Genomic DNA, 18,333 nt, shown 5'->3' on the forward strand with positions numbered 1-18,333 from the left:
CTCTTGAATATCTGGAGACATAGGCCAATAGAGGATTAATAACTTGGGGAGATGGCTTTAAAAGGGAATTAATTAACTGTGCTAATGCTTGGAGATAAAGTAGGTTCATGTCTCTTAGCCTCAATCCTCCCAGCACTCAGGACTTGTACATTGATCATGAAAGCATTACTAGTAGGCTTTATGTGACTATTCAAAAAGCCTTTTCAAAGTACTACTAAATACTGCACAGAGAATTTGGTTTTATAAAATGAATTCAGTATTGGGCATCTTCAGTTTGGTTAATTCTCAGGATCATTGAGGGAAGAATGAAAAGGCAACTCCTGGGAATATGATACAATGAGCATAATCCTCATTGATTTTGGGACAATTGGGAACTTTTTTTGCAAGAAATGTTGCAACATATAGAAGAGGCACTTTGCACCTGTATTTCAGTATAGTTGCAATTTATATTTGCACTATATATTTAAATTACCCATAAATGTGCAAGGATATTAGGTAAAATATTACTATTAATTTAATGTTGAAACTAATGAAACATTAATCTTAGCAAGACGCATGCCTTGAGACTAACTCTAAAATAAACAAATCTGATGACAAACCCCATGTCAGCATTTTGTATGTAATAAAAACAATACCATATAGTGAAGAATGATGTCATCCTTGCATCTGTGACATCTGAAAAATAGTAAGTTCCATAATAAACCTAAATTAACTGAAGTTGTTTCTAGTATTTCATCATTCACAGCTTGCATTTGCAAAGGCATGGAAGTAACTATCTTGTTGTCAATTGTTCCTATTTTTTTCTACATCTGCTTCCAATGGCCTTCTTATACTTCTGAATTAGCGGCAGCCGAAATATTGTACTGTTTTACAATTGGCCTTATGAATTATTTTTTATATGTATATACATTCTTAATTGGCATTTGTTATTTTATTACTGGACCTTGATTGCGATCTGCTTTGCATCATTTTAAAAAAGGAAAATTATATCAGCATCAATAACAATATTTGCCTCGAGAGAATAGCTACAAATCTGGATTCTACTACATTGCCAAAATACTCTCATTTCCCACTTCAGCATTCCACTCTCAAAATCTGTATATCCCTCAAATACACTTTATGACAGAAGCCCCTTGGAAACTCTATCAGATTTATAGCACTCCACGAAAGCCAAACTGCTCCAGGTGCTACTGCTACTTCCTGGCACAGAACCTAGAAAGTTCATGCACAGCTTTCAGACTCTGTTCTTTAGACTAGTTGGCTATTGCTACTCTTTGAGACTTTACTGGCTTCTGCAGCTTCCATGTAGGTGGCCCATGTAATAGCACTACCGTATTTGATGCTCTGCTTCTGACAAAGATGACAAATGAATGACTGAAAAACACATGAACTGCGGTACAATCCCTAACATTGTCCAGAAAAGCCAACTGAGGAAAAACTTAATGGCTTAGCCCTTTTTGTTTGTTTTGGTGCCTCTTTACAATAACAGATGAGAGTAGATAATGTTAGCACTAATACTATTTTATGAAACAAAATAAATTAGGGTTCCCAGCTGTGATTGGTTACTGATTCGGCTCATGAAAGATAATCAAGAATGAAAAAGGTTACTTCACCAAGTTTTAAGAATGCTTATAAAGTTCCCAAATTCAATGTAAGAAAGAATTGTTTATTGCTGAATATATGAAAGCTACAAAAATGGTTTAACCAACAAATCAGAACCTAGCCTAAGCTTCACAGATTTGTCATTCCAAACTCTTAATTTTTGTATAACATTAATCTTCTCAAATATGTTTTAAGGGAAAAGAAAAAAGAACAGTATCAATGATAAAAACAATGACTTTTGATTGCACTTCAGATCTAAGAATGCCATGTTTCATGACAAATATTCCTCCATTCTGGAAGCTGTTACATTCTACCCTGCCAAAGTAACAAATTGCTGGCTATGCATCCTAGTGCAATAGTTTATCCCACCAAAAAGTTTAACCTAACCTCTCAGGACATAAGGTTACAGTTAACAAGACCCCATTTAGATAAGAAAAAGCAATATTGAGGATGGAAAAGGGCAACAAAATACTTCAAACACTATAAAAATTCTTCTATCATCAGCAGTCTTATCTCACCCAGTAGGGCATTGGCTGCATCAACCCCCTTCTAATTAGGAGGAAACAGTGAGTTCAAACAGACAAGGGTGATGACACAAGAAGCAGACAAAGCTGTCCCATGAAAGGATGTGACAGCTCCAGTATAGTCTTTGTTTACCTTAACATTCTCACCACTGGAAAGCTCATATTTTAAAACTTGGGATTACTATGAAAACTGGTCTAGCTTTTGCACACACATATACTGTTTGAGACACTCAGTTTGATTTTACTGAATGTTATTTATTTCCTTTGTGTAAGGAAGAAGAATTACATTCTAGTATTTAGTCATTAACATGCTGCCTTCTCCCCAAAGCTGGGGTTCAAGGCAGTTGGTTTTATTTTTGCTACATAAATTTGTTCCAATTCTTCCCTGTCTGATAATTGTAATAAAAGTTGGGTTGTACATCTTCTAAATAAGTGAACATGTGCAGATAAACAAATAAGAGAAAGAAATACAAGCAAGAAGTCAAAATTCGTTTCCTTCACAAATAGATCAGGTTGCCTCAGGCATATTACAGTCATCCTCAGCTCCTCCTCCCCCTCAAACAAAATGCAAAGAAAAGGAAATAACATGGAGCCCATCTTTGGGGGTTGTTGCAAGAACTCTGATACTGAAATAATCCTGTTAATCCTCTGAGCCAATATAATTATGCTATGGTGGCAGGAGGGACAAGACCACAGATGTAAAGCAAGAAAAGCCAATATCCTGAATGAGCTCTACAGGGTGAGTATCCCTTCTGGAATTCTGAAATGGAAAATATTCCAAAATTGTTCCCATGGTTAACTAAGATAGTTACACTTTTGATTTTGAGTAGGTCAATGTACACAAACATTTTTATGCACAAATTTTTTTTAAACGTTGTGTATAAAGTTATCCTCAAGCTATGTCTATGAACCATATATGAAATGTCAGTGGTTCCCATTTCCAAGGTAGCTCATTATATATATGCAAGTATTCCAAAATACCAAATACAGAACATTTTTGGTTCCAAACATTTCAGATGAGGGATACTAAACCTGTTTTTTATATGAGTAGCAATCATAAATGGAACATCCATCCACATTCCACCTTCAAAATCCACATTTTCTATGCTGTGTCCCATTAGCACAGCCACCTCCTGACTAGTAGAAAATGTGAAAAGTGGCAGAGATGCATCCCACCATAGTGGAACACACAGCAATGACATCACCCCCAAGTCTCAGAGGATGTCTGTCAATATTCATTCACCAATAAAAAATAGGATATTTTTCTGCCAGGTCCCCAGCCCCACTCTCCACCAGCCAGAAAATAATTGTGATGGGGAGCTGCAGCAGAGAGAAATTGTGTATGGGATTTTGGTTGCTATGCAGTCCACAGCAATTCCAACCTCCACAATAACAATATGTAAGTTAGACCTATGGAGAAATAAGTTGCTCATGCTATGTGAGCCTTCCCTGGCTTCTACTGCGCAATCCTGGAAAAAACACATATTGAACAGGATTTTGACCAGTATATATAATGTTAAATGTTTTTGTTACTACAACAACAACACAGAAGAGAGCAATGTATCTTCTAACTAAGGCATGCAAAATCTAAAATATTAATTTTTCTATGCAGGACTCCACTGCTTACCTACCTTTTGGAATATCATGTTCAAGAGAATCCAAGAAATCAATGGCTGGATCTAAGTCAGCTTTCTCCAAGAGAGTTTTATTCTTCAGATTTTCAGGCTCAGTGAAATGGAAATAAGAGCTTAACTTTTTGCCCTCTGTCAATGACAAACCTGTTCCATAAATAATGAAAATGGCATTACTTAAGACCCTCTTTTTAAAAAGAACATGGCCACTTTCCAGTTTACAATAAGCACACTATCGAATGGAGCTATCAAGTATTTGTGTACTGATGGCACTAAAAGAGCTCATACAGCTAGAAAGAACTCAAGAAACTGAAAGTGCTGTTTGGGAAAGTTATAAGCAATTCCACTTAAGCATCCCAATTTGAATTGGCAGTTGGGTAAAGGTAATCTTTTAATCTTTTGATGATTGTTGCAATCTTGCTTAGGTTTACAACAAAAGAAGCATCCTTCAAGCTAATACTGCAAGGATCACGAGAAAGCCAAACGTTACTCCAAACCAAAGTCATTCGAAATAAAAAGTCATGTGAATATTCTTTTCTTTTTGCTCCACACAGTAGCGCCTCTGCCAATGGAATATGAGAAGCTTTCTTCCATATCTCTTATTATTCAGTATGGATAATAACAATGGCTACTGAGGTTGTAGAAAAGATTAAACAAATTGGACTGTTGCAAACTTGTTTTCTCCTACTCTAGAGACTAGTGGATGAAGCAATGGATTGCAGGAAAATAGATTCTACTTAAACATTAGGAAGAACTTCCTGATGGGTAGAGCTGTTGAGCAGACAAATATGCTGCCTCCGGGTATGGTAGAGTCTTGTTCTTTGACGCTTAAAAAACCCTGTATTGACATCTGTTGCAAATACTTTGATTGATTGTTCCTGCATGACAGAATGGGGTTGGACTGGATGGCCCTTTTGGTCTCTTCCAACTTTATGATTCTATGTATAAAGAATGAAGCAATCTGCACTCCTTTCAGGTACAAGGATCAGTTAAGATGTTGATTGCTACCTAAAATCAGATGCAGGAGGAATCTAATGTTGGCTTCCCTGTATCCCCATGAGGTCTCTGAACAAACAGCAGAATGCCAATTCTTTGAAACAAGGATTCAAAACTGATCATCTGGCAGCATGGGCCAGGCACAGACTGCTAACATATGAAGCTAAAGTCTAAAATAGTTTAGCAGATTTAATGCTTAACACATTCATACTTTGCCCTGAGTGGGATAAATCAGAAGGAAATGAAGAACCCTTAAATACTGGCAATTCTGTTTGCTTTGTGGCAATATTCAATTAGTATAAACACATCCTACCCCCAATTTCCAAGGGGGCACAGGTGAGAACGTTTTGCTTGGGTGCTTTTCATAAATCCTATATTCTTAGATAGAGAATACACCATTTTATATATGTCATGTGTAAAGGGAAGACAGGTTGCATGGGCTGCATGTGAACGTTGGATGTCCCAGATGCATAGAAACCCACATATGTGTTGGTTTTAACAAGCCAGATGTGAATGAAATGACTGGGCATGGCCACTTATGTACTGGAAAACCAAAATTGTCTATGAACTCATATCAATTACCTTCAAAGCTCCTGTTTTCATGCACAGGTCCAAGTGGTGACTTTACATATGCACCTCGTGGAACGATACCCACTGCTTTATCTATCTGATGTATTGTAGCTACAAGACGGGTCTCCTCTTTGATCAAGGCCTTTATTTTACAAATAAAAAATAGTAAGAGATAAATGCCTTAGATATTTAAACTTAAGTAATCTGCAATTTGATAGATATAAGAATGCATGTCTGTTACCAATCATTCAGCAATAAGTAAGACAATAACAATGCCAACTCCATTTGAAACAATATTTTTCTTTGGAAAATTACAATCAAATGTTTAACTCTCAGGAAAAAATGGTGGTGTGGTTTATTTCTTACATAAAATATAAGTATCTTGCTTTCATCTATTAAAAAGAAAGCTGAAAAACTATATGGTTCCATTAACCAGGTGGAGGACACTAGGAGGCGCTAGAGAGAGAAGGATATTTCATTTTATGGGAGGGTGAAGGAAGAAAACAATTTTCCCTGGTTATTCCTCCCCTCTCTCCTTCCCATATCATAAAGGAGGGTTGTTTCCGTGGTTGGGGACATGGTTGGGTGGAATAACAAGAAAACGGGGAAATGGTTTTACTCCTTCAACCCACCACCCACACTCACTAAATGAAGTATACTTCTCTCTCTAGTGCCACCTAGTGACCTCTGCCCGGATAATGGAATAGTACCAAATAGATTAAACAAATTCACTCTGAAAAAAGTGCTAAGAAATCATGGGATTATTATGCCAGTCAAACCCCTGATTAAAGATTAGTGAATATTACTGATGTTTCACAGAGTACTTATGCAACTAGGCTCTATCTGTTGCCGTGCTTTCTGATAATATGTCCCCCTTATTACCGTGGTATATATACTATATACTCCCTTATCACTATGACCTGGGGCCTCACTTTTTTGTGAAAATTAGAAGACATAATTTGCTATTATACAAACATGTGAAACCATTTTTATTCACCACTGTTATTCTCAAGTTCTCCATATGCTCAAACTTTTGTGGGATTTTATTCATTTTAAAATGCAATGAAGACGTATGAGCCAGCTTTAATCCTGTTTTAAAAAATCAAATTGGGGTGAGAGGGAGAGAGAATTGTTCAGTTTGATCCAGTAAATCTAGGGCTGAAGCTGAGATTTAAATTCCAGGAAATATCTATTCATCAGTGCATAGGGATTCTCAAAACCTAAATATTTAGTTGTAGTTAATACCATGACATATGAACAGAATTATTATTGAAACCATAAGAAGCTGGGTCCAGAAAAGTCCAATTTCCTTTTCTTCTTTACATCTTCCATCTCGCTTATTCTGTGCTGCTTGGGAAGAGCTGACATTTCTCATCTCATATCTTAGCTATGTTTTGATCAAATCATCTCTTCAATATTGCTCTGTTCATATTATTTAACTATATGGTTCATTCTCATTAGACTTAAAATTTGAGTTTTAATTAATAAACCCAATGAACTGAGACCTTATCATTTCCAACTAGGTATGCAGTACCTAGAATACTGCTGTCATTGATATGATGTGTTCACAAATTCCAGTCCATTGGGAATATTAATTTCTTAGCATATTATATAAGATGTACTATCACAGTTGATATGCAACAGAATAATTATCACAAAAATCTCTTAGGTCAATGAAGCTACCTTTCACGTAAACTGAATGTATTAGTTTGACAGCTTAAGACAAACTGGATAGCTGTTTCACAGACATATGGGCCAATTACACACCCCTTAGAAAGCTTATGGTCAGTTGAAGAATTTGCATCTTTCTGTATTCAGCTACACTCTGATTCCACCCCCAAAACTTATGTGCAGGTTGAGTATCCCTTATCTGAAATGCTTGGGATTAGAAAGGTCTTGAATTTTGGATCTTTCACATTTTGGAATATCTGTATTTGCACTGATGTACAAAATGAAATATCTTAGAAATAAGACCCAAGTCTAAACCCAAAATTCATTTATGTTTCATGTATACACACAGCTTGCAAATATTTAATGCAATATTAAAATAATGTGCATGAAACAAATTTTAGGTGATGGAACAACTCAAAAGCAAAGACATCACTATCTTCAACTATCAGTATGGACAATTTTGGATTGTGAAGTATTTTGGATTTTGGATTTGAGATAATGGATGTTCAATCTCTAATGTGTTTAAACATCAGGGCTTTAAATGTTATATTCCATCAATGCATCTGAAAAAGTGAGCTAAAATGTCTGCAATAATAAACCAGCTTATCATAAAGATGTCAAAAGATCCTTTCTTTCCTCTACCCTTTTCTTTTTTTTTATGCTGATTGCTAAGTATTAAACAAGCCTGTAGTATTATTTAACAGTCTAAGGTAAAGGTAAAAGTTTCCCCTGACGTTAAGTCCAGTCGTGACCAACTCTGGGGGTTGGTGCTCATCTCCATTTCTAAGCCGAAGAGCCGGCGTTGTCCGTAGACCCCACCAAGGTCATGTTGCCGGCATGGCTGCATGGAGCGCCGTTACCTTCCGGCCGGAGCAGTACCTATTGGTCTACTCACATTGGCATGTTTTCGAACTGCTAGGTTGGCAGAAGCTGGAGCTAAGAGCGGTTGCTCACGCTGCTCCCGGGGTTTGAACCTGGGACCTTTCAGTCTCCAGCTCAGTGCTTTAACGCACTTCGCCACCGGGGCCCCTATATTTAACAGTCTAGATGAAACCTAATTACAATAAAATTGGTCAAATGTATATTGTTCAAAGGATGTCTAGTTTCTATTATTAATTACTTCAATAATGCTCTTTCAATTAGCTTAGTGATTTTTTAGAAAACCCTCTAAGGAATAAAATATTTGCAATTTATTTATCCATTTCCTATGCTTAAAAAGATAATGGAGCCCATTGGTCTGTATGTCAGTTGGAAACAGAAATTTTAACCCTTTTGGAGAGCTACTGGTATCCAATTCTTTTCATTATATAATGAAAAGGAAAATGAAACTGTAAACTACAGAAGAGCACAGAGTCGATCCTCCTATAATTTCCACAAGTGATTATGGTGACTTAATGCTATACAAATATGTTGCATTTACAGTCTTTATGTACAAATTCGTCCCGACCAATTAGAACAAAATCTCTGGAATCTCAGATGTAAATTCATGGTTTCATCGCTTTGAAACAAACAACACATCTGAATTATCTTAACAAAACAGCTGCCAGTGTAATAAGCCATCAGAAGCACTTGTGGCACTCATCCCAAGTTAAGAAATAATAAACTTTCAGCCATAGCAAATTAAACATAGTGAATCAACTGATATTATCCAAAGCAGTTCATGCATGGGGCAAGTGAAATCTGTCAGGTACCTAGCAAAAATACCACCTGGAAATCCGATGCACTCTTAAAAATCTGGACAGATGTAAGTATAATGTAAAATCATTTTTTATAAACAGTGAAAGAAAGCAATATAAAAAAGTTAAAAAGTGATGGTTTCTTTTTAAACATGTGAACATATATGATTGCAAGTTGTGAATAAATACATTGTGAGCAATAAAGTGAAGGGATGATGGAGTCGCCCAATATACTCACTGCAACTTCCTCTTCATATGGTCTTTCAGGGTCTTCTTTCTTCTCAGGCTGTTCATATTCATAAGATGGATCCCCTTGGAAGCGTCCTTTTAGCCCTGCAGTCAGTGTAACCATTTCCTCAGTAGGAGGGGGCAGAAGGCTCCAGTCAACACAGTTTAAGCTATGATCAACACATACAACAAAGGGCAACAATCAAGGATTTTTTTTATTGAAGGGAAAGAACAAGACATTCTTAAGCATTATGAAGATCTATTTGATCAACAAAGTGGGCGACAAGACGACACATTCCATGGCATGTAAAGCTGAAAAATAACCAATTCATCATGACACCACAATGCATGGAAGGGGGTGGAGCAGGATAGTACTGTGCCTTCCTAAGTCTGAAAGCCAAACTATAAAAGTGACCGCAGCAAATGGACATACAAAATCAGGTCTAAATTTCTACAAAGCAAGAGGAGTGTGATTTAAAAGACAATGCAAGCACACAAGAAAGGGAAGGGGAGCTTTCCCTCTTGTGCTCCCCTGTTAAGAAGTAAAAAATAAAAACCTTTCTTTTTTCTTGTGGAGGCTCTATGATGAGCCAGAAGAAAATTTATTTTTGAAACTTTTTTTAAAAAAATGGAGGAAAGATGTGAAGCCAGAAAACAGCTGACTTAGCACACTGACTGGGAGGCTATCCTACTAATGAAAACAAATCCCTGGTTCAAATTTCTTCTGCCATGAATGCATCAATTTGCTCGATGACTAGGTGATCTGTTCTCTCAGCTTCAACACCACTCCCACCACAATACGAATTAGAACAGTGCTAATTTTTCTTAGAGCAGGGATGAAGATCATGCAATCTTCCAGATGTTGGACACCAGTTCCCAATACTGCTCATCACTGGATAGCCTATTTAGGCCTGCTTGAAGTTGGAGCCCTACTGTACTTCATGGGCCACATGATTCTCACTATGACCCTTAAGATTACTGTAAGGAGTAAACTAGAGGATGAGGGGGAAGTGCTTCAAAAAGTCCTATTAAAACAGTAGCTTTTACTATGAATTGCTCATAATGCTGGTATTGCAAATTAAATTATTTCAAGACACCTACTGATTCATGTACATGTTTTGGTGCAAAACATAACATGCCCAGTAAACAACAAAGAATGTTTTTTTTTTCAGCTCAGTGGTTCTGATACTTTCTGGGTTAAGGACCCCTTTGCTGACAGGGGTCTTTTGGAAACCAAAGGCTTCCGTGAAAGTGTTTCAGAAACTGATGAAAGCTATCAACTTCCTTTTTAGAAAGATACTTAAAAATTAATTAAAATGAAATAAATTGGATTAAAATGTATGTTAATGAATGTATGTGCACAAATCTGATTAATGGCAGTCCAGAAAACCATTTCTTTATCTCTATAGGTTTTTCCCCCTCCCACTATAAAAATGTATGTACTGTACTTATGAGTAGTCTTATGATTGCTGTATTTTAAAGCCGGCCAATAGTTATTCTCCTTTAATTTGCCATTTGCCCAAAAGGTAACAGATATTGGATCCATGGAAGGCTCCCAAAATCCTATTTCAGCTGTTTTTACCAGGGGCCTCATCACACTTGAGCATTTTCCACTTCAATCCACTTTAAATGCTGTTGACTGCTTCCTGCAGAATTCTGGGGCTTCTCTGGATGAGCAGTTTAAAGCCTCCAACCTAATCTACGAACTCCAGAATTTTTTAGGAGGCAGTCATAACACAGGGTTGCTGTGGTTTTCCGAGCTGTATGGCCACGTTCCAGAAGCATTATTTCCTGACTTTTTGCCTGCATCTATGGCAGGCATCCTCAGAGGTAATGAGGTATGTTGGAAACTAGTCAAGTGGGGTTTATATATCTGTAGAATGTTCAAGATGGGAGAAAGAACTCTTATCTGTTTGAGGCAGGTGTTAATGTTTCCATTGGCCATCTTGATTAGCATTGAATAGCCTTTCAGTTTCAAGGTCCGGCTGCTTACTGCCTGGGGGAATCCTTTGTTGAGGGGTGTTAACCGGCCCTGATGAATTCATGTCTGGAATTCCTCTGTTTTCTGACTGATGTTCCTTATTTACTGTCCTGATTTTAGAGGCTTTTTTAGAGTATAGCTCTCATCCTCAGTGCATCCATATGCGAGAAAATAATACAGTGGCCAAATGTTTCACTATTAGGCAGCTAGCTGTTCAAGGTGGTAAGGATGGGCAAGATACTTGCTCTGTTTGAAGCTGCAGCTACACTGTAGCTGCAGTTTGACACCACTTTAATTGCCATGGCTCAAAGCAGTGGAACTCTGGGATATTGTGGGATTTTCTGCCTTGATATTCTGGGATATAGGGCTGTGTGGAAGGGCCCTGAGTCCACACTGCCATATGTACCTGTTCAAAGCAGATAATCTTGGATTTTATTCAGCTGTGTGGAAAGAGCTTAAAACTGTTATGATTCCATAGCATGGGGCCATGGCAGTTAGCTATGTCAAGCTGCAGAATTCTGGGAAATGTTGTCTAGGAAGGTGAGACTCTCTCCAGTTGAGAATTCCAAAGGCCTCGCCCAAAACTACATTTCCCAGAATTCTGCAGGAAGCCGAAGACACTAAAACTACAAGGGTGCCGGCTTTGAAACGCTAGCCAGATTGTGGACTTCAATTCCCAGAAGCCTCGGCGGTTTTGGCTAATGAAGAGGAATTCTGGGAGCTGAAGTCCTAAACCCTTGAAGGCGCTGAGTGTGAGAGCGTACATACACAGAGCACAGAGAAAGAGAAAGAGACCTGTAGAGGCGGCTTCGAGCCCCGGCTCTGTCCGGGCCCAATCCCTCGGCGATGTAGTAGGCCCCGCGGATGCCTTGGATGCGGCCCCACAGGCGGACTTGCTCGAAGCGGTAGTCGCGGCGTACCAGCAGGAGCGAGTTCCGCAGGGCCGCCCGCTTCTCCGGGCTGAGGCACACGCCGCTGCTCGCCACAAGGTCCAGCGCGTAAGGCAGCGCCTCCGCGTCCATGGCGCCCCAGTGTTGGGCCGGACCCGCCGCGCGCGCGTCCCGTTGCCAGGCGACCGTCTCCAAGGCGACCCGTTGCCAGGCGACCGGTTCAAACCTCTCTATTCCTCTGTATCGCCGTTAGAAAGTGAAGACGTCGGTTTATAACTTAAAGCAGGCATGGGCAAGCTTGGGCCCTCCCTCCAAGTGTTTTGGACTTCAACTCCCACCATTCCTAGCAGCCTCAGGCCCTTTTCTTTTCTCCCTCCGCCGCTTAGGGGGGAAAGGAAGGGGCCTGAGGCTGTTAGGAATGGTGGGAGTTGAAGTCCAAAACATCTGAAGGGAGGGCCCAAGCTTGCCCATGCCTGCCATAGATTGCGAGTTATGGGTTTGTTGTTGCTATTGTATGCCTTCAAGTCTTTTCTGGCTTAGAGCACTCCTAAAGCGAGGTCTGTCACAGGAGTTTTGAGGCAACGTTTGTTCAGAAGAGGTGTGCCCTTGCCTTCCTCTGAGTATGAGAGAGTGATTTGCCCAAGGTTTCTGGAAACCATGGTTCCCAATCTTGCTTGGCCACAAGGTTTCTGTGACCAAGCATGAATGGGAACTGTTCTGCCTCCCTGCTTAACTAAATGAACTGGAAGGCACCATAGCACAAGGGACAGATCGGAGACTGTATTTGGTAAATCAAAATATTTTATTAATAGACAAAATGGACCTCTTTTCCTCTTGTTGCCACTATAAAGTCTCTGTGAGGAAAGGAAATTCTTTATGTCTATGCAGTTCTGGATGGATATTGCCACACAGTATAAAGTCTTGACATGACTGGATTCTTTGTATCTTTGATGTGACTTTAATACGATGTTAACATGACTTTCTCTATCACTGTATTCTATGGCTTTTTGATCTAATCTGAATACAGTTCCGACGTAACGTGAATTTCTGTGCTCCTTTTAGTTTCCTCCACTTCCTTCCAACTGATCTAACTGAAAATAACTGCCATTTCAAGGCTAGCAGAAGCCCGGCTAAGCTCCGCCCCCTTAGAACCTTAAAGGGACAGGGGCAGCAGGTGATGTTCTGCCTTCTCGTGGCATGACAGGAACCATGGCCTCCAGAACCATCCAACGCTCAGACCACTGCTCCAGAGCTTTCATGTTGGTGACACACTTTGTTGACAGGCATCCTTTCATGACACTGTAATCCAGTTTCACTAGCAACCCAGAGCAATGTTATAAAGCAATGTTTTATAAGAGATACAGGCACATAAAGAAATTTTAATAATGGAATGTATGAGGATACAACATGGAAAAATTTTCATTTATATTTTTTAATTATATATGATTTGTAGGATAACAATATAACATTTCCCAAGATTTTTGTCATTTATGAACAAGTGTGTTACTAACCACCTAGTCACAAAGGTCTAAAATCGGAGGCATGCACGGATTTTAGCCAGGTCACCCACGAAGCAGACAGCTCCCATCACATGACTCCACGCTGGCTCCGAGGGTGGAGCCTCCAGCAGGGCAACACGGGAGAGCTCCCATGTTGCCATAGAATTGTTGGAGATAGCAGCCTTCTCAAGCCTCCTCTATTGAATGTTTTGTCTGTTTATTTCCTAAAGTGTATCTCTTCTTTAGTTTGCAGTTTTCTTAGCTCTATATACTTAAAGTAGTGGGAGGGGCTGCAGACCATGTGACTGGTTCAGTGACGGTTTAGAACAGGGGTCCCCAAACTACGGCCCGGGGGCCACATGCGGCCCATCAAAGCAATTTATCCGGCCCGCACAGCGGTGGCTCCCTCCTCCTCCACCGAGTGCCTGCCTTCCAAAGCTTTGCTTGTTTATAATGGTATTTTAATTATTATTTAATTAATAATTAATTATTAAGGGGTGCTTTGCTAGTCCTTTTGGTGTACAAAGGCAGAAGGGAGTTGGACTGGATGTCCCAAGGGGTCGCTCCCAACCCTCTTTGTTGTTATTATTATTATTATTATTATTATTGACACAAAGACACAGTATAACACAGCAAACGAGATATATAAGCTGTATATTGTATCACAAAATCTCAATTCAAATACTTCCAAAGCATTTAGGACTGTGTGATGTATTATTATTATTATTATTATTATTATTATTATTATTATTAACAACAACAGTGAGGCTGTGTGGCCATCTGTCAGGGGTGCTTTGCTTGTGCTTTTGGTGCACAAAGGCAGAAGGGGGTTGGACTAAATGGCCCAAGGAGTTTCTTCCAACCTTCTTTATTATTTTATTATGATTATGATTAACATTGAGACTGCATTTGTTCCAGTTTTGTTTTGTTTTTTTACTCAAAATAAGATATGTACAGTGTGAATAGGATAGGTTAAAAAAAACTATAGTACGGCCCTCCAACAGTCTGAGGGACCATGATCTGGCCCCCTGTTTAAAAAGTTTGGGGACCCCTGGTTTAGAATGTTCAGTTTTAAAAGGATGACAGTTAGAAGTCAGTTGAGGCCTTGAGTCTGTTTAAGTACAGAAGCCAGTATTAGGAGTTAGAAGACAGTTGAAGCTTGAGTTTCTTTGGAAGTAGACTTTTATAAAGAGAGTTATACAAACCAATATAGTTTTGAACAGACTGTTAAAGATTATAAGTTAAAGGTACAAACAGAAACATTTTTAACATTCCTAACAATGAATGTACCTGTGTATTTAAAAACATGAAGTTATGAGTAAAACAAACATGTTACCTTAAAAGAAATCTGCTTGAATCTTTGTCTGCTGAAAGCATCAAATAGAAACAATATATCTACATTCCCAGTGATCATCCATCTATATATATAAAAGAGTGATGGCATCACGGCAATTCACAAAACAACAAAAGTACAGGCCCCCCAACCTCAAAATTTGGCAACACAACCCATCATCCACACCTCAAGGTTGATACAACAAAAAGAAAAGAAAAATAAAGTCCTAATTAGAGGGAGAGCAATAATTTTTTTTATCCAATTGCTGCCAGTTTAGAGGGCTAATCTCTGCCCACTTGGTTGCCTAGCAACCAAGGGACAGCCAGGTTTCAGTTAGGGGACAGGCTGATTGAGGCCTCACTTAGACTTCTTCCACAGATTATCAGATTTGCACTGGATTATATGGCAGTGTAGACTCAAGGCCCTTCCACACAGCTATATAACCCATTTATAATCTTATATTATCTGCTTTGCACTGGATTATCTTGACTCCACACTACCATATAATCCACTTCAGTGGGCATTTTATACAGCTGTGAAGAAGGAGCCTCATATAATCCAGTTCTGAGCAGATAATATAAGATTAGAAATATACAGTAGAGTCTCACTTATCCAACGTAAACAGGCCGGCAGGATAAGTGAATATGTTGGATAATAAGAAGGGATTCAGGAAAAGCCAATTAAACATCAAATTAGGTAATCGTTATACAAATTAAGCACCAAAACATATTATACAACAAATTTGACAGAAAAAGTAGTTCCATGCGCAGTAATGCTATGTAGTATTTACAGTAGAGTCTCACTTATCCAACACTCGCTTATCCAACAGTCTGGATTATCCAACACATTTTTGTAGTCAATGCTTTCAATATATCGTGATATTTTGGTGCTAAATTCATAAATACGGTAATTACTATATAGCATTACTGTGTACTGAACTACTTTTTCTGACAAATTTGTTGTCTAACATGATGTTTTGGTGCTTAATTTGTAAAATCATAACTTAATTTGATGTTTAATAGGGTTATCCTTAATTCCTCATTATCCAACATATTCGCTTATCCAACGTTCTGCTGGCCCGTTTATGTTGGATAAGTGAGACTCTACTGTACTGTATTTACAAATTTACCACTAAAATATCACAATGAATTTAAAACACTGACTACAAAAACATTGATTATGAAAAGGCAGACTGCGTTGGATAATCCAGAACATTGTATAAGCGAATGTTGGATAAGTGAGATTCTTCTTTAATATGAAATAATTACTGGGATAGAATAATGCAGAACAATATAATCTCTAAAACCAGGACAGTAAATAAACAGGGGAATTCCACACAGGAAACAATCAGGGCCAGCTAACACCTCCCAACAAAGTATTCCCATCATCAAAGTCTGGCAAATCCTGTTTTCTCAGGGCCACAGACAGTAGAAGCACATAAAATATCACAAACAACACTCTGAAAACAAGGGAATTCCAGACAGGAAACAATCAGGGCCAGCTAACACCTCCCAACAAAAAATTCACTCAGGGAGGAAACAGCCAGGCTTTAAAGCTGCAAGGCCATTACATTCTAATCATTTTTCCTAATTGCAGCATTCATACTTGCCTCCAACAAACAAACAAAAAAAAAACCAAACAGAAATATTGTATATTCACAACCTTTAGGAAATAATATCCCCTGATGGCGCAGCGTGTTAAAGTGCTGAGCTGCTGAACTTCTGGACCGAAAGGCCACAGGTTTGAATTGGGGGAGCGGAGAGAGCCCCCACTGTTAGCCCCAGCTTCTGCCAACATGCAAATGTGAGGTACTGCTCCGGCGGGAAGGTAACGCCGCTCCATGTAGTCATCCCACATGACCTTGGAGGAGTCTACGGACAACGCCGGCTCTTCAGCTTAGAAATGGAGATGAGCACCAACCTCCAGAGTAAGACACGACTGGACTTAATGTCTGGGGAAAACCTTTACCCTTGACCTTAACTACCACCAATTCCTCAATACTTTATTTCCCATACCACCAGACTTCGCCACAGCAAAGCGTGGCCGGGCACAGCTAGTTACCCAATAAACTAAAGGAACACTTCTGAAACTCTGCTACCCAATAGGTTATGATTCTAACAGATCATAATCCCAATTAGGTTGTGATACCAACAGGTCATAATCCAATAGAATGCATCAGCTTTTGTGCTTTTCCTGCATGGCAGAAAGGGGTATGAGTGGATGCCCCCTGAGGTTTCTGCTATTATTATTACTACTACCATTATTATTATTATTATTATTATTATTATTATTATTATTATTACTACTACTACTACCACCATTATTATTTTATTTTATGACACAGCAAACGAGATAGATATGCTGGATTTCGTATCACAAAATCAGAAGTCGAACACTTCCCAAGCATTTAGGACTGTGTGATGTATTTTCAGATGATGTCCGCAGATCCCAGTAGGGTGGCCTTTTGCAGTTGGCAGATCGTAATTTTGTCAATGTCTATTGTTTCCAAATGCCGGCTGAGATCTTTTTGTTGGGATTCATCCTGGACTACTCAAGTCTAAATGTCGTCACATAGATGATAGAGTTAGATTGAGGGAATCCTTTCCCCGTTTCCAAAGCATGCCTAGATAGGATTCACCATTGTTTCCTGCTTCCCATCCTATTTAGGTCACCCCATCTTTTGATGTTTTTAGAAATGTGATCTCTCCTAGGGCTTTGACGTAACTTCCCCAATTTGGTCCTTAGGAATGTTTATAGCCCTAGAGAAGAGGCGACCCACAAGGCTGGTCGCCATTCCAGCTTCCTGCTTTGTTCCAGAGAGGACGCACCTCTGTCCTCTATTAGTCAAGATGTAGCTTATCTAGAGCTTTGTTATTTTAATCCGGCTATGTGTATTAGAACAGGATAGATTAGATAGTTAGGTCCAAACCTTTTCTATCCATCAATGGATTTCTTTTTTACCTCAATAAATGCTTTTAAACTTTAAATCTAATTTTGCATCCCTTTGCCTTCCTGAATACACAGAGGCCTTCCAAACTCACACTGTAAGTCTCACACTGCTGCAATTCTTTGCTATTTTAATGGGAATTTACCTCATAAAAGAGGGTGATTAGATCTTAATGGCTCATCCATTCCCAACACTTTTGGCATGGCACCCAGTGTGCCCATCACCACGGGACCACCTGCACTGGTTTCTGCCAGAGTCTTTGAAGTTCAATCTTGAGGTCCTGATAGCAGCTGAGTTTTTCCTGTTGTTTTTTGTCAATGTGACTGTCACCTGGGATGGCAACATCAATGATCCAAACCTTTTTCTTTTCCACAACTGTGATGTCTGGTGTGTTGTGTTCCAGAACTTTGTCAGTCTGGATTCGGAAGTCCCACAGTATCCTTGCGAGTTCATTTTCCAATACTTTTGCAGGTTTGTGATCCCACCAGTTCTTTACTGCTGGGAGGTGGTACTTGAGGCATAAGTTCCAATGAATCATTTGGGCCACATATTTGTGCCTCTGTTTGTAGTCTGTCTGTGCAGTTTTCTTATAGCAGCTGAGGAGATGATCAATGGTTTCATCAGCTTCCTTGCACAGTCTGCATTTTGGTTCATTAGCTGATTTTTCCATCTTGGCCTTAATTGCATTTGTTCTGATGGCTTGCTCCTGGGCTGCAAGGATCAGGCCTTCTTTCTCCTTCTTCAGTGTCCCATTCGTGAGACATAGCCAGGTCTTCTCCTTATCA

At 39.2% G+C, this 18,333-nt stretch overlaps 1 protein-coding gene across 3 annotated transcripts in view; it reads right to left on the reverse strand.

Annotated features, from left to right (window-relative positions):
• The window catches only part of rsph9 (radial spoke head component 9), a 33,116-nt gene extending 21,020 nt beyond the window's left edge, over window positions 1-12,096 (reverse strand). The window contains exons 1-4 of one of the 3 annotated variants that reach the window (XM_003229242.4): window positions 11,675-12,090; window positions 8,909-9,068; window positions 5,336-5,465; window positions 3,758-3,904 (exon numbers count right to left, since the gene is read on the reverse strand). In XM_003229242.4, coding sequence (XP_003229290.1) covers window positions 3,758-3,904; window positions 5,336-5,465; window positions 8,909-9,068; window positions 11,675-11,901 — 664 coding nt within the window. In that variant the 5' untranslated portion in view covers window positions 11,902-12,090. Of the gene's footprint in view, window positions 1-3,757; window positions 3,905-5,335; window positions 5,466-8,908; window positions 9,069-11,674 lie in introns of all 3 variants that reach the window. The other 2 variants (XM_062973994.1, XM_062974002.1) reach the window with 2 other exon arrangements.
• Window positions 12,097-18,333: the final 6,237 nt, after the last annotated feature.

This window comes from Anolis carolinensis, chromosome 1 (genome assembly GCF_035594765.1).
Source record: "Anolis carolinensis isolate JA03-04 chromosome 1, rAnoCar3.1.pri, whole genome shotgun sequence".
Taxonomy (NCBI): Eukaryota; Metazoa; Chordata; class Lepidosauria; order Squamata; family Dactyloidae; genus Anolis; species Anolis carolinensis.